Source organism: Acinonyx jubatus, chromosome X (genome assembly GCF_027475565.1).
Source record: "Acinonyx jubatus isolate Ajub_Pintada_27869175 chromosome X, VMU_Ajub_asm_v1.0, whole genome shotgun sequence".
NCBI lineage: Eukaryota > Metazoa > Chordata > Mammalia > Carnivora > Felidae > Acinonyx > Acinonyx jubatus.
This window is the reverse complement of record NC_069389.1, coordinates 13,550,959-13,571,221: the sequence shown is the minus strand read 5'-3', so window position 1 is coordinate 13,571,221 and position 20,263 is coordinate 13,550,959. Positions and strand designations below refer to the sequence as shown.

The 20,263-nt window shown below is 49.4% G+C and overlaps 1 protein-coding gene across 2 annotated transcripts in view; it reads right to left on the bottom strand.

Moving 5' to 3' along the window:
• The window catches only part of NHS (NHS actin remodeling regulator), a 339,957-nt gene extending 321,217 nt beyond the window's left edge, over window positions 1-18,740 (bottom strand). For both annotated transcript variants that reach the window (XM_027054463.2, XM_027054464.2), the window contains exon 1: window positions 17,598-18,740. In XM_027054463.2, coding sequence (XP_026910264.2) covers window positions 17,598-18,144 — 547 coding nt within the window. In that variant the 5' untranslated portion in view covers window positions 18,145-18,740. The remainder of the gene's footprint in view (window positions 1-17,597) is intronic.
• Between the last annotated feature and the right edge of the window lie 1,523 nt (window positions 18,741-20,263).

Genomic DNA, 20,263 nt, shown 5'->3' with positions numbered 1-20,263 from the left:
ATTTGGATGTAAATTTAAAAAAATTTTTAAATAATAATAAAAAGAGAGAAGCAAGTATTGTTAATAAAACCATTGTTTCAGCGACTTGCATCTACTGGGGCCACAAATGTAAAATGTATTGCACACTGTGGATCATGATCAAAACTTATTTTAGAAACACTGATTTGTGGGGTGCCTGGGTGGCTCAGTCAGTTGAGCGTCCGACTTGGGCTCAGGTCATGATCTCACGGTTCGTGAGTTCAAGTCCTGCGTGCTGACAGCGTGGAGCCTGCTTCAGATTCTGTATCTCCCTCTGTCTCTGCCCCTCCCCGACTCATGCTCTGCCTCTCTGGGTCTGTCCAAAATAAATAAACATTTTTTTTAAATTCTAATACTGGTTTATTATATATCCTTCCAGACAGACATTTTCCATATTCCTGCATCTTAACAAACATGCAGTAATCTGCTGTAGAGTATTTCACTGTACCAATTTGTAGTCATGTTGCTTATTCAACCAATTTTCTACCATTAATCATTTAGGGATATTCCCAATATTTCTTCATCATAAGCAAAAGTAAAGCATCTATGCATTTTAATGTTGCTCTTCCAGTGATTTTCTTAGGTTAAATTCTGAAGTGAGATCTCTGGTATACAGTTGTTTTGTGTATTAATCCCCTAAAGGCCAACTGTTTCCCAGAAAAGGGATACCTCATCACGCTTCCATCAGCAGTGTCTGAAGGTACCCTCATGCTCACCCCATCTTCATTCCCACCCCAAATCTGACCATTATCATTTTTTCATTTTGGCCTATTCGAATAAAGGCGGGGGGGAGGCAATTTATTTCAATTTGGGGTGATTAGTCATCTGAATGGAGGTCACCCACCGTTAATGTGCATCAGCCTTCAAGCAACACCATAGAAGAGAGAAGGCCGACCCCTGAGCTAGAAGGGAAACCTCTGTATCCACAAGGTGAACCTTTGGGTTTTCATAGCAAAGGCCTTGATGTATAAACTGACTCCTGCTATAGCGACCAACTTATTTTACACAATCGGTGCGTTCCCCTAAACTACTAGGTTACAAGTAGACAACTAATCAGTTACAGCCAGACATGCAGCTACTGCCTTGCCCATTACACGTGTGAACATCTAACACGGCCACGTGTCTATGTCAGACACGCAGTGGGTACTTCTTGATTCATGGGCGTTCTCGTCCAAAGGTCCCAACCCTAGCCCTTCTGAACATCCAAGGACCCACCTGGACACCGTCCTTGGGTCTTTTCTTCTACATCTGTTTCCCCATCATAAACCGGGAGGCAGAAGGCTACCCAGCGGTGCTAAGGTGGTAGGGGTGGGAGGAAGCGTGTGTGCATGGAGAGCCCCTGAGGAAAGCAGGTGGAGCACCAAACTGCAGACGAGAGCCCCACTGAGTCCTGGATTCCAAGTTTCAACAGTGTGCTCTCAAAGCCACTTGGCGGGGCCTCTGTTTCCTCGTGTACCAAAAGCATATGTTTGCAGCACGGGCTTTTGAGGGGCTTGTGAAATAATATGAGACGAGAGTCGCAGAAAACATCCACACAATAAGTTTAGAGGTATGTGCGCGCACGCACTCCAATCCTCTCCACATCCACCTGAACCTCTTTAGAAGAATCCCCTTGACAACAGTCCTCTAAGACAAAAATTCAGCCATCTTCCAAAAACTGGGGGCAGGGTTGGCTGCAGGAAAAAGCCAAAGGGGTGAGAAAGAAACAGCTGTAGGCTGTGCTCTCGGCCATCGGACATCCACACGTAGTAGATTTAGGCAAGAGATACTCAGGTTTTCAGAGAATGTCTGGATTCTTAAAGCCCTCTTGTTCTGCATAAAGCTCTTTTGCATTTCACACCTGGTGGGTAAAGAAAGGCATATCCTCCGCCCCCCTCTCCCCACCTGCAACTTCATAGAGCTGTCTCACTAGGCCTCTGGTTGTTAAAAGCGAGAAGTCAAGTCTCTACATTTGAAGAAAATCTGGTTAATGGTCCAAAGCGGTTCCCTCATGGAAAAATCAGCTCACCTATCCTCTAGTTAGGAAAAAGAATGAAGCAAAGTAAAGTTTAAAGCCACGTTCAAATTTATTATAAAACCCCACTCTCCAAGGCCCAGCTGAGTGTCACTCTTTCAGATTCAGCTGTAGAGGCTCCCCACGCCTTCACACCCAAAGTGAACCAAACATTCCACCAAAACACAAGGTAGCCGCGGGGCTGCCTGGCCCTCAAAGAGGTCTCAGATATTCCCGGGATGCTCGGAGGGGAAGGCCTGTGCTGAAACATTCACCCTCCAATTCTCCAATCACGTCATTTCAGACCAAGCAGGGAAGAGGCCTGGGGCGCTGGGGCGCTGGGGCGCTGGGGCACAGGGGTCTGGGAAGCTGAGCCTCGGCCAGGGGTTTGAAACAAAGTCCTGTGGGCAGTTTAGAATTCGCTGGAGGCTGTTTCAACCCCCAGAATCCACAAAGCTCCATCTAGCCGGGGTTGCTACTTTGTGGATCAGATATCCGAGGCCCTGAAAGCAAAGAAGAACCGGAATAAACCCTCTCAGGGAGACAGAAAAGCCTCCCCTCCTCTTTGTCTGTTGCCCTTCTGAGGAAGTGTTCTGCTTTGCCTCGATTTTGCATAAAATTTTGAGGGTTGGGGCAATCAGAGAAGGCAACTCTCTGTAGCTCTAAGGCTAATCCAGCCAAGTGATGAGAGAATGTACCGGTCTTCCTCCTCCATTCCCAACCCCAGGAACGGAAGCAATTTGAAAATCTGAAAGGATCCTCCTCACAAAGAGCTGAAGCAGCGCCAATAAAGATTCCAACGTCAAACTCCGATTACATGGAGTTTGCGAGTGATTTGAAACATGGCTTTGTTAAGAGCCCTTGTCTGAGAATCAAAAGGCCCCATAACTATGCTTTAATTTAAAGAGAGGGGGAAGAAAGGTCTTTTTAAGTAGATCACATTTCCTCCATTTTAGACATCAAAACGTTGCCACTAAGGATCAGTGATAATCTTTACATTACGGAAAAACACAGCAAAACTTTTGCTTAGTCTAGAAGGCAAAGGACAAGGAATGAGAACAGTCACTGTCGCGGCCCTGAAGTGGCTTGTCGAGGGCGAAAGTTTTGTAAAACTACAAGGGAGGGAGTTTTTACCAGACAGAGATCTGCAGGTATGCTCACCAAAAGGCAGGAACCTGGATGTTCACAGCAACATCATTCAAAAGAGCTAAAACTGAAAATCACGGAAATGCCCATTAATAGAACAGACAAATTAAGCCATGGTATATCTGTTGGAAGGAATACTATATAGCGATGAAAATAAAAACTACAGTTCCATGCGACAATGCGAATGGGTCACGTAAATATAATTTTGAGGGGGAAAAATCCAGATATAAAAAAAGCACATAAAAGCCAAACCAGCCAAAATAATCCATGCTATTAGAAGTCAGGGCAATGGCTACCGCCGGGAAGGTACGATTGGACGGGAACGTTGGCATGATGTCTAGAAGGCTGCAAATGTTGTTTCTTGTTCCAGGGCCTGGCTACCGAGGGGTGTCCAATTTCTGAGGATTCCTTGAGCCGTACAGTCAGGATTTGTGCACATTTCTATATTTGTGTTATAACCAGATCTTTGAAGTTTTACGACTATACGTACATCATTTACACATGGGGGAAAGAGAGAAAGAGAGAGAGAGAAAGAGAATTCTTTTGGTTCCAGGTAGCCACGTTTCTCTAGAAGCTGGAACTCTGTCAACAAGTTTTTATATCCATTTGCTTACTTGAGGAAAGCCGCCACACTGCTCTGGTCACACACACAGAAACGCTCTACGCCTCTCAGAAAAAGATCCTACGGTTTAGCGCTTCTTTTGTTCAGTTACAGAACACCAAATACTTGGGAGTATTTTCACCATCTGTGCATTTTCAGGAAAAGCAGTCCTTTTTCCTCCCTGCACTGTACCTCCATGTTAGTTCGGGTCCGCTGACGCCAAGTGCCATACCAAAGAGCTCCTAAATGGAAGAATACTTCTCCCTCATGCGAAGTCCGATCAGGTGTTGGCAGACAGCCTTCCACGTGGATTCAGGGACCCAGTGGTGGCCCTACCATCCCTAAGGGCCTCGGGGTCCTCTGCTGAACCCTCTGTGCGCCGCCAGCAGAGCGAAGAAAAAATAAACTGCCGGGGATTATGCAGGAGCTTTTATACATCCATCCTAGGGCAAAGCAACGACCTCTGTCTCCCACATCCATTGGACAGAACTCAGTCACATGGCTCAACCTACCTGCAAGGGAGGCTGGGAAATGTAGTCTGGCTGTGTGCCCAGGAAGGAATGGGAAGTGCCGGTGAACAGCTGAGGCATTCTCTGCCACGGTCTGCCCAGACCTAGCATCTCCTCTCTCCCGCTAGCTGTTCCACTGTCTGACTACAGTGAGCAGAAGACGAAGGCCTGGACGTGTCATTATGGGAGAAGACGCATACGGTTCCAGAAAGCAAGGGCGTGGGTGTCCACACTCGGCACCACTTCCACAACAGCACACATCCTAAGCCAGGCCTTCCCCGCCATCAGTAGAAGTCCATGGCCCCCGAGAGTGAAGGCCTAATGGCTGCCAGATGCTAAATTGTTCTCGCAGAGCTCCACGACAGGAGTTAGGCCAGCCAGGCCAGAAAGCAGGGTGGCGTTCTTCGGTCCTCGTTTTTACCACACGTCCACCTGGCCACAATATTTACGGTGGTTGCGGAGCCACAGGGGGTGGGTTTTACCCACTTTTATACCTATTTCCTTTACCCAAGCCCGTGATAATAATCATGACGAAACAGCGATGAAAATGGTGGCATCCGTGGCCTACAGCTCTTAGCCCTCACTGGGTTTTCGGTGTATGCGCCACATGGTGCCACGCCATCCACAGGTGGACTCACTTCATCTTTACCACGGTTCTCCGTGGGGGGTACTAACGGTGTCCCCATCTCACAGGGAAGGAAACTACGGCATAGAAGCTACGAATGTGTCTAAGATGCCACAGCTGGCAAGTGGTGGGACTGAGAGGATCAAAGGCCAACATATACTTCCAGAAAAGTGAGCAGGATGAGGACCACAGCCTGTGATCACGACAAAATTCCCATCCCTTGGGGAACAAACCTTGAACCGCGCTGACCAGGCCACAGAAGACACGCAGGGCAACTTGGAAAGACAACTACAAGGTGACAAAGTGAAGCGTCTCTCTGGGTTTTTTTGCTTTTGTCTTTTTAACTTTCCTTCTCACTCAACGGCCATTAAAGCCTTTGAGGTGACAAATCAAGAAAACCCAAGAGGGCTTCAAATGCGCACTGCCAAGCCAATACTCTTAATAGCTTGCCCCGCTCGCTGTCTTTTCTCCAGTGTACTTGGAAGTGAACCCCACTTCTCATCATCTCATCCCCCCCCCATCACCAGCCTGAGGTTCGCTGGTCTTAGGGTGTGGGGCAAAGAGTTAAAAGAAAGCCACACAAGTGGCAACCTTATGCAATGTATTTTTCTTCGTGCAATTGGATTAGTTTTAATTAGCAGAGGCTAAAACTTTGCCAGATGAGCACTCGTGACATCTGATACCTGAGCCGACTTCCAACATCTCTTCTCTCACACTGAAGGCATTTAACCCAAGTGAAACTCAGGAAACCTTCCACAGTGTCCTTCCCGGGGTCTCGTCTCGGTTTGTCCACTTTCCCCCACACCGCCCCAAACTCTGAAGCTCCTGTTCGTGAAGCAAAAAGCCCTAGGACTTCTCACAGGGAAAAGGATTTCTGCGGTAGTTATTCGTGCTGCACCGCCCCCCTCCGCCCCCACCCCCGAAGTTCATCTCTAGAATCCAACTCTCCATAAACACACGCCATCTTGCTGTTGAAGCTCTGCAGGGGTGAGGAGGGGCTGGCTGAGGCAGCAGAACTCTGATGCGAAGTTAAAAAGGAAAATACAGCTTTACTTGCATTATTAAAATATAAATACAGGCTCGAGGAAGAGAGTCCAGATGCATGCTGGAGAGAAACATAAATATTGATATTAAATTCTAATGAACATTATGTCTCACTGGCTGCCGTGTCTCCTCTTTGCTCCCTCAGACGTCTAGCACTCAAAATCAAGAGTAGGTGAACTCCAGAACGGGGCTTCTTATTTCACAGGTCTAGATGCACTCAGACAGAATAATCAGAAATCAGATTTTCAAAAACTTTGGTCACCCTCCACCCAGGCTTCGAGCATCAGCATTGGCTGAAAACACATGTACAAATCGGTACCCCCCGCCACTTCCAAATTGGCGTAAGGTGAACAAGGTCCTTTTTTTCACATCCCTTAAAATGCTATTTTAGCTTTATCTTAAGAAAAACTCCTACTTCTTTTTTTTTTAATTTTTTTTAACGTTTATTTATTTTTGAGACAGAGAGAGACAGAGCATGAACGGGGGAGGGTCAGAGAGAGAGGGAGACACAGAATCTGAAACAGGCCCCGGGCTCTGAGCTGTCAGCACAGAGCCCGACGCGGGGCTCGAACTCACAGACCGTGAGATCATGACCCGAGCTGAAGTCGGACGCTCAACCGACTGAGCCACCCAGGCGCCCCAAAAACTCCTAAGCAAATCCCGCGGCCTCTGAGTCCAGATTCTGATCCCTCCGCCCCGATCCTGCCTACAGCTCAGCACCAAGATGTTATCGACAGTCAGCGCCATCAGGCCAAAGGGAGGAAACGCCACCGTTCCAAACTGTCTGAGTCGGATCCTCCGGGAGAGCCCTGAAAACATTTTTTTCCATGCCCATAGTCATACAACAGACCCGGCAGGGGCTGGGGTGAGGGCACCTGAGTTCAAACACTGCTCTCCTAACTCAAACGAGCATTATCCATCTGGAACGCGGGAATAGTCTGTATCTTACTAGGGGTGTGGGTCGCACAGGTGAATACAGTTGTTAAAACTCATCAAACCACACACTGGACGGTATGGAAAGTAGACCTTGATTTTATTTGAGTTTTTTTTTTTTTTTTAAGTCTCAGAACACCTTTTAAAATCGTCCAAGGCAGCAAAATATGATTAATCAACAAGACTCTGGAAGCGCGGACACCCTTGACATTCAGAAGTGGCTTTACAAAAGGCATTTGACACATGTGAGAATTTGCTCGCGCTCCTAGAAGGGCTGGGACACGTTGTAACATGGTTTCCTTTGAAGCGCGTCTGGCAGGGTAAGAGGGGAGGAGAGTTTTCCTTTCCCCTTCAATTTTATGCCCTCCTGTATGGGTCGCATTGCCTGGCCCTAAAACATGAATCAAAAAATGTCAACAGCTCTAAAGTGGATCCAACCACTTCTCATTACTTCCGCCAAACCACCTCTGTCTCTCTCACCAGGAAAGCTGCAGCCGCCTCCTCCTTGCTCCCTCTGCTTCTAGCCCTGCCTCCCCGCAGCCTTCTCCAGTCCCAAGAGCCGATGTGACCCCTTCCAACTCTAAGTCAGTGCTGCTACTCCTAGGCTTAAAACACTCCACTGAGGCCCCACTTCGCTCAGAGTAAAAGGCCTCAAAACGGCCTACAAGACCCTCCATGAAGCACCCTCTGCCCCTCCTCCCTGCCCCCCCCCCTTCTCCCACTCTTCTCCTTATGCCACATCCACCACACGGGCCGGCTCCTTTGCCATCCCTTCACCAAGCCAAGCATGCTCTCGCCTCAGGGCCCTTGTACCAGCCCCGCTTCCCTCTGCCAGAGCCCTCTTCCTCCAGCTCTTTCCGACCTGGGCTCAAAGGCTGCTCCCTCCGTGAGGTCCACCTGACCACACCATTTCAAGCAGCAACTCCGGGTACCCGAGTGGCTCTGTTGGTTGAGCAACTGACTCTCCATCTCGGCTCAGGTCCCGTTCTCAGGGTCGTGAGTTCAAGCTCCACGTGGGGCTCCACACTGGGCACGGAGCCTACCTCAAAAAAAAAAAAATTAAAATAAAAAACGAAAATAGCAACCCCACACCACAAACCTTGTCAGGTTTGAGTCCTCTGACTGGCCCTCAGTTTCTTTTTGGCCCCTAACACAGCCTCCTAAGAGGCTTTGTAATCTCCTTAAAGGTGTGATGTTTGTTCTTTATGGTTTTTCTCTCTCTGCTGAAAGCTCTTTGTAATGTCTTGCTCACTGATGAAACTCCAGTGCCTAGAAGAGTGCCTGGCCTATAATAAATGAACGAATCTAAATAATAAGAGCATCGGTCAAATTTTATTTCTGTACTTCCCTGCATAACCAAAAGAGCCCCCAAAGAGCATAGAAATCTTAATAGTTCGCTGACCGTGCACAGGGACATTGTGCTGTTTGGTCGGCTGTCTCCTTCCCCTGACCCAGCATCTCACAGACTTAGGCACAAGGTTCACCTACCTGGAAAAAATGACCACGTGCCTCCCACTCTGCACGCTCCAATTACAGCGCCAAGGAAATGACAGCCAATAATGACCAGGGGCTCATCATGTGCCAGGCACGGTTTTCAGTGCCCGTACACCTTGACTCCTTCGATCCAATCAACAACCAGATGCCAGGAAGTACTCTTGGTACCTCCATCCCATAACAGACCAAGAAAAACAATTCGAGAAATTGTCCAAAGTCACACAGCTTTGAAGGGGTGGAGCTGGGATTTGAGCCCTCGTGGTCTGACTCCAGAGCCTGCACTCTTAACCACATACTCACTTGCTTCTCAACCCGGACGCTTGCCAAACTTACTCAAACGGAGCCTAAGCAAACGCCAAAGGTCATGAACTCCAGACCTTTCCCTCAGAACAGAGAACAGGGACACGAGGTTCCCCCGGGTGTCCTAAAAGAAAGAGATAAGCACTCTGATTCTCTGCCTTTCACAAACCAAGTGCCTTGGAGTCAGAGAAATCGACCCTAGGACCCAGAAAGTCCCCTTGCAGTCCAATGCTGTGGTCATCCTATGGCCAAAACACCAAGAGTCCCCAAAATAAACTCTTTATCCATTCTCTGTAAGAACATTTAAAGGGTCCCTCTGATGGCTGTGAGTCCCGTTTGAGCCAAACTAACCTCAGTTCGCTTTTGAGTAGGGTTATTAGATGGGGAGATCAAAGGAATGCTACAGACATATGGTATCTTGATTTCAGCAAACCATTTGACAGTCGCTCGTGATGGTAAATCTTGTGGGCAAGGTGAAGAAATGTGGTTTGAATGGGAAGGTGGGGGGTGCATCTGTGGCAGCTGCAACAATGGTACCCAAGGAATGGTGATTGACAGACATCATCTCGGAGGGACACTGACGGTACTGCCTGCCAACCGACTCCGGCCTTGAGTCCATCTGAACAATCATTTTATCAAAGATGTGGATGACGGGCTAGAATCATGTTTATGTCTGCAGAGAGCAAAATGCTGTGGGCAGTAGCTGACACATTGCATCAAGATTTTAAACCATCACCACTGATTGGAAATGAAAGAGCAAGGCAAGCAAGATTCAATTGAACAGAGACAATGGGGGAGTCTTGTGAAATTTAAGTTCAAAATACCAAGCGCACAATGGAGTAGAGGAAACCCCGTGTAAAACAACTGCCGCTGGAAAGGGAAGTTTGCGGGCCCTAAGAGCAATAATGCGGCAACAATGCCCTGCAATGGTTAAAACAACAAGGGCCACTGGGCCACCTCAGTCCAGCAGAGCGTTCAAACGAAGAAAGGAACGGGTCCACTTGTGCCCTGCAACCCTCGATGGGAGGTTGGATTTGATAGGTACTCAGGCCTTTCCGAACTCTGAGAATCCCAAGATGCTCCAACTCTTGTTAAATTCATTTTATTCTCGGTTAATTTCACATCGAAGGACTTAGGTACTTCACAGTTAAGTCATCTTTCAGCATATGGACGCCCAGGTCTTCAGATTCCTGTTTCAGTACACGCTAACCTTCTCATGTTCGTTAGGGAATTGAGCAGTGGACATTAACGTCAGAAACAAAACTGGACCGTGTCTGTCTTAGTCATTCACAATGATGAGCTAGACGGGATCTCTGCCCTTTGTGGGCTTGCAGTGTGGTTGAGGGCTTTCCAAATCCTTGTTTCCACAAATTTAGATCTTAGAATGAGAGCCTTACATTGAGAAACCACTCCCATCTCATATTTAGTTAGTTAGTTAGTTAGTTATTGAGAGAGCATGTGCGCAAGCAGAGGACAGGCAGAGAGAGAATCTTAAGCAGGTTCCATGCTCAGCAGGGAGCCCTATGTGGGGCTCGATCCCACAAACCATGGGATCATGACCTAAGCCAAAATCAAGAGTCAGATGTTAACCCACTGAGCCACCCAGGTGCCCCCCTCATTATTTTTTATTTCACTTATTATTAAGATGTGATTCATGAGGAATTCTTGATGCAAAAAGAACTTTGAGGAATTTTTGTGATTGATGGTTTGTTCCAGGCATACTCTTCCTATGATTTCTAAGTACAGTGTCCTACAAAATCTTGTGTTCCATGATTTTTAATAGTAAAAATAAAGGAAAAAGAAATAAAATTGAGCTGTCAAAACAAAATTCCAATCACATTTAAAATTGTCTCTGTCCCTAAAATTTCAAAGCATTATATGAAGTCAATGAATTCTTAAGACTGGGACGATAGAAGAGATTTCATATGTCATTGCAATTTAAAGGTAATGCCCATTAAAGGTAGACCAGAAGCTCTGAGACTGGAGACATTTCTGAGAGCTTATGTGGAATTTACACTTTCCTGACGGCATTATGTGGGAAAGGCCTCCACAAACAGGAAGAAAAAAAAAATCTTTTTTGTTACCGTCTTAGCATTCTCAGCCCCACAGAATCTCAAGGATTTCCTAGGTAAAGTGGTTCAATAGTTTTGATTTAAAAGCCCAATCCAGTACAGCAAGAAAAGTCTAGAAAGAAATGTGTTGCTGTTACTAGTTATGAGGAAATTACAACCATGAATTATTAACCTTTGAAAGATTGCTTTCTTCTCAGTTGTTCCGTGATGGATTTAAAAGCAGCTTTCAATGGAGTTGTTAGGATCTCATAACGCATCAGAGAAGCTCGCTGAGCAGACAGGAGGAAAAGACATCTAACCACAGTTGCTGAAACATCCAAAACAACACTGCAAGGGGGGGGGGGGCGGGGTGTTGCAAGTGGTAGAACAGACAGAATGGGGGAGGGGGAAAGAATCACCCCTCTAGGAGCAGAATGAACCCGTGATTAGTGTTACCATATGAGCCCAAAATGATGAATTCACCCAATGTGTTACTTCCTAGTATCTTTCTGCGTTTAGCAGTTTCTGTGTCTGCTCTGCTCTGGCTGAAATGCTTCTCAAATAGGGAGCTTGGATCTCCAGGGGCCACCACTGACCCCATTCCACAGGTCCATAAACAGTACTCTCAAAGGCTGACAAATGGAACACTAAAGAGTGGATGTGTCTTCATCATAGTAGACTTGAGTTCCTTCTGTACCCCTTCTCACCCCTGAAGCACTGAAGATATGCCCTAAAGGGTAAGAAGTTATTTCCGGACCCACTGCAGAGCATCTGGGAGGGGCCAGGCGTGTGGCTAATATAATAATCCTGGGGCAAATAGCTCAAGGAAAAAGAGTGAGAAACATCACCTCTCCTATACTCCTAGCCCTATGTCTCTGCCCTCACAGTCTAAAAATTAAACAGATTGTTTTATCCAGGTTCCCCCAGACCCTATGAGTGCAAATACAAGTTCAAGTAGTTTATGTGGAAAGCAACCCCAAGAACCACCCACAGGGGAATGAGACAGTGAGATGGAGAAAGGGAGGCTGAGAATACACAGTGCATTACCAAACAAGTCAGCACGGTGGGCACCTAGAGCTCAATCCTACTGGGGTGCCCTGAGAGATGGTGTATAACATTCAAGGAAGCTGAGGCATTCGTCCACCAATGCCCCATCCATCAGTGGTTGAGTGCTGCTTCAGGAGCATTTAACTCACCGCCACTTCTGGCTTCCCCTACATTCAAGACCAACCATGATCCATTAGCCAGGGAAAAAAGCCCCAGGCAAAGTCAGGAGTTTACCATAAGCAGCCTTCAGCATGTGAGGTGAGGGCTGGAGGAATACAGACAGAGTGCCAACACTGGTGGCTGTTTGGAATGAGAAAAGCTAAAAGTTAGCACAGAGTTCTAGAAAACTTGTAGGTGGGGAGGTGGTTGGCAAGGAACTGGGTTCCACTTCACAGAGGAGATGCTGTGTTGGCTGAGTATCAAAGAACGAGTAGGAATCAGCCAGTGAAATGTTCCAGAAGCAAAGAGTAGTATACACATAGGCATGAAGAATGAGAAAGCCTGGCAAGTTGGGGAATGCCCAAGAGTTCAGTACGACTGGATTAGGGTAATAGATGGAGAAGACAGAGAGGGACAATGGGTAGAAGGGCAAGAGATGAAGCTTGTCAAGTGGACAGAAGCATATTGAGAAGGGCCTTGATTTTAATATAGTAATTCCCCTGGATTTGCGTGGCAGTGCATGGGAGAAAAGTCTAGTGTTTGGGGGCATAGCTTGTGGACTCAGCCCTGGATCCTAATTCAAGGCTCCAGCATTTTCTAGCTGTTGCTACCTGGAGCAAGTTGCTAATCGTCAGTAAAGTGGGAAACTAACAGTAGCTCTCTCACAGAGTTATTGTGAGGACTGAATAAGTAATTCATATGACTAGCACAAGGCCTGACATAGAGCACAACTGAATAAATGCTAGCTACAAAATAAAATCAATCCACTCGCTAGATGACAGAAGTGTCACTTCGGTGCAACGGAGAAATGACAGTCTTTTCATTAAGTGGCAATGGATTAATTGTGCATCGATATGGAAAAAATTAATCTTGACCCCCTACCTCACACCATTTGCAACTATCAACGCCCTATGACTCATGACTGTAAATGACAAAGGCAAAACAAAAAACTTCTATAACACAGAAGAATATCTTTATGACCTTGGGGTTGGCAAAGATTTTAAGAACAAACAGAACAGAACACAAAAAACACTAGCCATAAGGAAAAAGATTGATAAACTGAACTACAAAAAAATAAGAATTTCTGCTCACCAAAAGATAACACTCGGAGAGTAAAAAGGCAAGCCACAGAGTTAGAGAAGGTATTTGCAACACCTAGAGCTCACAAATGACACATATCCACAATATATAAAGAACATCTACAAGACAATTTTAAAAGGCACAAGAAATCTTACTGAAAAATGAGCAAAGGCCATGAACAGGTAACAAAACAGCATATCCAAAGGGTCAAAAATATACACGAAAAGGTGCTCAATCTCACAAGCCACCAGAGAAATGCAAATTAAAACCACAATGAGATCTTTACTATTCTAACCCACCAGTGTAGCTACAATTAAAAAGACAGTACCAGTGTTGGTGAGGATGCGGAGCAACTGGAACTTTCACATACTTCTGGGAGTACAAATTGGTATAACCAGTTTAGAAAACGGTAGGCAGTAGCTACCAAAGCCAAACATATACATCCCCTGTGCTCCAGCAATTCCACTCTTAGATATATATCAAACAGCTGGGGATATATTAGGTCATCAAAACACATGCAGAAAAATGTTTGTGGCAATAGCCCTAAACTAGAAACAACCAAAATGTCCATCATCAGGAGAATGGATCAACAAATAGAGGAACATGCATGCAGCGGAATGTTTTTCAGCAACAAAAATGAACAATCTACTGTATATGTAACAACATGGAAGAAATCTTACAAACATAATGTTGGGGGAACAGTGTTAGACACAAAAAGTATATACCATGTGACTCCACTTACATAAAGTTCAAAGCCAAAACAATCTAACTGATGGGGGTAGAAGTCAGAATAGTGGTTACCTTTGGAGTGGGGGACAGTGACTGGTAAAGGGAGGTTGTTTCAGGATACGGCCATGTTTTATTTCTTGATCTGGGTGACGGTTACGTGAGTTGTTCACTTTGTGACAATTAACCAAACTGCACACTTACGGTCTCTGCACTTTTCTATGAGAATGTTAAGCTTCACTACAAAGCCTACTTTAAAACTCAGTAGCTAAATACAATCAACAGCAACCAAAACGCCAACGATATTAAAATGTCTAAGGATGAATGGCTGGGGGTCGAGGCTCGTGAAGTAATTCCAAAGTCTCAGGTTTTAGTGACTGAAAAGCTGGACTTACTTCAAGTTTATGACCATAAATCTCAGAAGGCTCTCAACACAGCCAGGTAATCCTGCTTCCTTACTGCGTCCGTGTTCCCTCCCTGAGACAACATTAACACCCTGCCTTCTCTCCTCACATCACTGACACCATCTCGGCTGATGACCCCACCATGCACCGCACTGAGAAAAACCTGATGTAATCATGTAGGAGCACCCCATGCCCCCCCACACACACACCAGCTCAGCAGCCTGCCAGCCATCTCTACCCGTATATCGTACTCACATCTCCAGCCTGGGCCTCTCTTTTGAATGTGGAATTCACACATCTAATTGTCTAAGACACATAAGGTATCTCAAGATAACATGGCAAAAATACAAAACTATTGGTGCCACACACACACACACACACACACACACACACACACACACACTAAAATATCCACTCCTCCATTAATTAGCCTTACCCATTTCTGGAAATAGTACCCCCTTCTACAAGTTGTTTAAGAGCAAAAAAAATCTAGGAGTCGTCCATAATAATTTTTTTTCCTCTCCTCTCTGGTACCCAATCCAATTAATAAATCCTGTCAACTGTATTTCCAACATGAATTCAGAATCCTACCACCTTTCACAATCTCTATAGGTACCTCTCAAGTCCTGACCACCATCACCAGTCACCCTGTCTAACTGGTCCAGCCGCCTCCAGACTTGCCTCCAGAGTGACTTCACTGAAGTATATGCCAGATCGGGTCACCCCTGCAAAAACCACCCCAGCCTGGCTCAGGGCAACAGAAAGCAGCTGTCCGTGGATAAAGCAGCCTGCAGACGACATAGGGATGGTGTTCAGGGCGGGAAGGCCACCCAGGGGGTATGGAGGTACCCAGACCCCTTCAAATGGGGAGAAAAAGAAGCAGGGGGTTATTTTTAGGCTTCCTCTCCCTTTGAAACTCCCTTAGGCCTTGAACAATGCTGAAGGGAGATGCATCACATAGTAGATGCCAGTGGTAGTCCACCCACAGCCCCTGTGCCCTCCCCAGAGGACCCCCGCAGACATTCCTGTACACAACACAGGCTTTGTGCAACTGTCTACCTGGCCCAGGAGCCTGCAGAGCACACACACAGGGCAGGCGCCAGGAGCCAGGGAGTTCGTGCTCCAAGTGTTACTTCCCATCGGTGAGGGGTAGAAGTTGGTGCGTAAGTACTGAAGCTTCCTCACCCCTCAGCAGAACACTTGTGAGGGGGGTGCTGGATTGAATCCCAGTTGCCCACAGTGGTAACCAACTCACAACATGCATGAACTTTCCTCCCTTCCCTGTCTCACCTCCCCACGCCCCCCTTGTGCTTCCAGGAATCTGCTCTCAAAGAAACTACTTGCACAGAAATCCTTATCTCTGGGTCTGCATGCTAGGAAGCCCACACAAAAACACAGAACGTTGTGTCTTTCCTTCCAAAGGTTAGGTTTTCTATGACACCAGACGACAACAATGCCATCCTAAGTTTACATGGACAAAAGAAGAGAGAGATCTGGACACAGATTGTGGACACAATGTTTTAGAAAAATTAAAAAATAATAGGAGATTTTAAGCCCATCCCTGGATATTAATTAGCCCCATCTTTATTTATCTAGCCATGTATAAATACATATAAAGAGTACTCCTGTAAAAGAACCTGGAAGGACTGTGTTAAATTCCAGATACATAACTGCCCACTACTGTCTCTAAAGAAAGAGGGGAGAAGGGGGCACATTCTGCCCCAGCACTGAGTTTCACTTGTGTGAAATCTAATTTAAGGAGCCATGTGCCCCCTCCACACACACACAGAAATGTATGCACCACTCAACGATCTGTAAAACTTCCCTCCAGTTCTTTTGAAGTGAACTCACCACTCACCCCAACCGCACTCCCCAGATATCAGCGCTGTAGAAAGTGAAGGGCTTGTCCCTGCTGTGTGGTTTGGGGTAAAAAAGGAGGCAGGATTAAAGCGCTCATTTCAAGTCCCAGAAGTAAAATATGACTTGGCCTACGGCAATCCTAATTCTTTCCAGAACTCATCCTGGAATTGCCCTTTTAAACAACCAGTCATTAACCCAACTCTGGGTCTTTTATAGCTTCGAAAACCGATCGCGCACATCATTTATTCATTAGGCTTATTATTATTGTTATTGCAGAAAAGCAGCGAATTCCCGGGGCGCGGCGCAATGGGGTTTTTGTTGGGTGGGGGCGGGGGGGGGTGCGCCAGTGGGGAGCTTCGGCGAGGACGCAGGGCTGGGTGGCAGGGCAGGGTGGCAGGGCAGAGGTGCCCGGAAATCCCCGAGGAAGGATGCCGCGACAGCGCCCCCGCCCCGCGCGCTCCGAGGCCACCGCGCTCGGGCGCAGCTGCTGCAGCAACAGGGGAACCTTCTTATGTAAGTGAGAGCCGCTGACATCACCTTCGCCGCGAGCGTCGCAGCCGGACTAGGCGCCAAAGGACCGGCGCGCGGGCCTAGTGCCTCCGCCCACCGTCGGTTCGTTCCTAAAGGATTCTGCCGCCGCCTGATTTGACCTACCGTGCGCCAACGGACCCTCCGGAGCGCCTCTGGGAGGGCAGATGACACAGAATGACATTTAGTGGGAGCCCTAGTGTGTCGCAAGAGTGAAGTTAAAGGGCAGCAAAGATGCCCAAGGATCTTCCACACGCGGGTGGATTTGGGTGACAGTACGCGGTGGAGGAGTGGCGGGGGGGGGGGGGGCGGGAACGGGGACACGCCTCCGGGATGCTCCGAAGGCAGATGGCACACAGAGCCATTTAGTAGGAACCCTGCGCTGGCGGGTGCCGAAAAGATGCCCAGGGAGCTCATGGATCTCTCCAGGGCCCGGGCCACTCCTCCCTCCACGCCCTTCCCCGCGGCCCCTCCGGGCCACAAGGCTGGAGCAGAGGCTTTGGAGTTCACTTGCGAGGCGTGCTGCGCCGCGCTGCGTCGCACCCCAGCTCAAGGCACAAGTTCGGGGCTAGGCGCAGACCCTGTGGTGACAGTAAGAGTGACAAAACCCCTACGGCGTGGCAGAAGCCCTAAAAGGACACTCGCTACCCCTCGAGCCCCCCCAAACACGCATGGGGGGTACTACATAGGGCTCGGGGCTGGGAGGCTGGAAACCACAGAAGTTGCACCAATCCCCCGCCCCCCCCCCGGGGAGGGACGGGGTAGATGAGCTCCGGAGATGAATGACAGACCCCCCCCTACCTCCCGGGTCCCCATACACGCTCCCTCTCGGCCCGCGGCTGCCCGCGAGTTCCGAGGCCGCCCCCTTTAACTTTCTCCCCGCCGCGACTGCATCCCTGTCTCCAGCCCAGCCCGAACTCCCAGCCAGAGGAGGGCTGAGGTGGGTCCCGGAGGAGGGGAGGGTGGGGAAGGGAGAGTAAGGTGCAAGCTGCAGCGGCCGCGGCGCCGGGATTGCGGTGACCGGGGAGGGCGCGAGGGTGCGGCGCCGGAGCGGAGGGGCGGACGGCGCGGGTACTCACGGACTGCCTCCTGCTTGGGGTCCAGCGTGCCGAGGACGCGCTGCACGCCACCGAGCTTGCCCTGCAGCGCCCAGACGCGGCGGTGGGTCAGCTGGATGTCGCTCTCAAGCTCCTGGAAGAGGCTGCACGCGTGCCGGGCCACGTCCGAGAGCTGCCGGAGGACGCGGGCCAGCGCGGCGTTGCTGACCGCGCACAGGTCCAGCATGAGCAGCACGGCCGCGGCCGCCGCCGAGGACGCCTCGCCCGCCGCGGCCGCGGCCGCCGCCTCCGCGACCCCCGCCGCGCTCTCCTCGCCAGCTGCTGGCGCCTCTCCGTGCGGCGGCTGCGCCTGGTCGGTCGGGGCGGGCGGCGGCGGCCCGGGTGGCGCGGGGGGCACACGGGGAGGTTCCTCCGGCCCGGGCGCCACGGCCTCGTCCCGTCGGCCGGGCGGCTGCAGGGGCGGCGGCGGCTCGGTGCTGCCTCCGTTCTCGTCCTCCGCCGGGCCGGGCGCCGGGCGCCGCTGCCGGCACAGCCATTGCGGCTCCACGATCCTCTTGGCGAAAGGCATCCCGCGAAGCCGGGCCGCGACTTTCTGGTCTCCTCAAAGAGCCCCTGGCGAGCGGGTAACCGGGCGCGCCCACCTGGGCGGAGAGGGAGCGGGAGTCGGGCAAAGGCGCGACCGGGCGGTCCGGGTACGCGGGGGCTCCTCCGTTCACCTGGTCTCCTCCTCTTCCCCGCCCCTCTAGCAAATCAGTCCACCTGGTCCTCCTCCGGGCGCACCGTTCCCTGGGTAGGATGACAAGAGCCGGGCACGGAAATCCAGGGGGTGCACCTGGGCTCTCCTCACTTGCTTCCAACCCCGGTCGGCTGGCTCAGCTCCATCATTCCTGCCTCGCCGCCGCCGCTGCCGCCGCCCCGGCCGCTGCCGCCGCCACCGCCTATATAAATGGGCGTGTATGTGTGTGTGTGTATGTGTGTGTGTGCGTGCGCGTGTGTCTGTCTGAGTGTGTGTGTGTGCGCGCGTGTCTCGGTGTGAGTGTGTGCGCGCGCCTCAGTTTGAAAGTACCCCGGCGCAGGCCTCTCCCCGCGCGCCCCTCGGCCGCCCCGGGGAGCGACTGCGCCCGGGATCTCACTCCCTCTCTGGGCGGGCGGGGAGGAGGTTTCGGAAAGGCGCTTTGAAAACCCGGAGAGAGGAATCCGCCTCCAGCCCGGGCGCAGGAGGCGGCGCGGGGGCGGCGGGGCGGACGCAGGGCGGAGGGAGGCCGGGGCGAGGGGGGCGCAGCGCCCTGTGCGGCCGCTGGGAGTCACTGGTGGCCTCGACGCGCCCGGCGCGCTCCGACGCGCAGACACTTCCTCGCACCCAAGGGGTTAGGATAGAGACTCTCAGCGTGGTGGGGGCGGGGAGTCCTCAAATTGAGGCTGGGGTTGTGGGTAGCGAGCGCAGAAGCTGGAGGGTGGGGTACTGGGGATGCGGCAGATTTGGCGTGTTGGAGCAAGTTGCTTCGCCGAATTCCAGCTCTGAGCAAGTCCTTTGGGTTCTTAGCAGGAAAAACTGGGCTGCCCCTCGGAGAGCCCCGGGCTCCGTGAGCGCAGTGAGACAGATGGGCTGGGAGGTAATGGGGATCGGGCGCTTCCCAGAGTGGCCAGGGTACGGTCTATACCTCTTCCCAGGCAACTCTCCCGCCGCTTGCGCTGGGTCAGGTCTCTAAAGAATATCATGAATGAGGCCCAAACCACCAATGAGCGAAAGCCCCAGAAAACTGCTTGCAAAACTCATTGACACGTTAGGTGAGATAAGCCGGATCACCTGCGCGTTACCCTACTGTGCTGATCACACACAGGGATTTTAGAGTTCTTTATCGGCGAGATGATGATTCCCAGAAGAAAGTTTTCCCCTTCAGCTAACTGAAAGGTATAATTTCTAAAAATGCATGTATTTCGATTGCAGCGGGCTGCAGGCTGGATGCTGTCAGCCTAAAACCTAAAAAAAGAGTTTGGGAAATGTTAATAAAACACATGCTTTCATCCCTCCAAAAAGAATACTGTAAAAATATTTTTTTTTTATTCTAAAGCCACAAGCCAGATCTTGGGAATGCAGCCTTCATTTCATGTGTCTAAAGAGAACATGGAAAAAATATGTTTTATGGCAACAATAAAGTCCTCCAGTCCTGCCCTGGTGCCTCCTCTCTCCCTGCCTTTAGTGGGAGCCTGCACAGGGCCCCACAGTCAGCACTTTGGACCGGCCCACACTTTGGTTATAAAGGCTTCAACAGACCCTTCTCTTATTTTACAAAAAAAAAAAAAAAAAAAGGCAAGGGAATGTCCTCGTTCGTAAAAGATCCAGGGTGGGAATGGGAATTTGGGGGCAAAGAGCCGTGATGTCTGCAAGGTATACACAAATGGCTCAGTAACAACAGCAAGAATAATGATAACAGTAATGTCCATGTACAAAGAAAAGAATATGGCAAAATAACGTGTCTAAGTAAAGGGCATTGGGGTCATCGTACATTTCCTGCAACTGCAAATTTGATTTTGTTTCCAAGCAAACAGTGAAAGAAAGAAAACACTTTTGGAAAAGGGTGTTTTAGGAGTTTCTTTTTTTTTTTTAATCTCGCGAATCTAAAAAGCTTAGAGCTGGTTGTTTTCAAATTTAGCTTTACTTGTTAATATGTTCAAAATTCTGAACA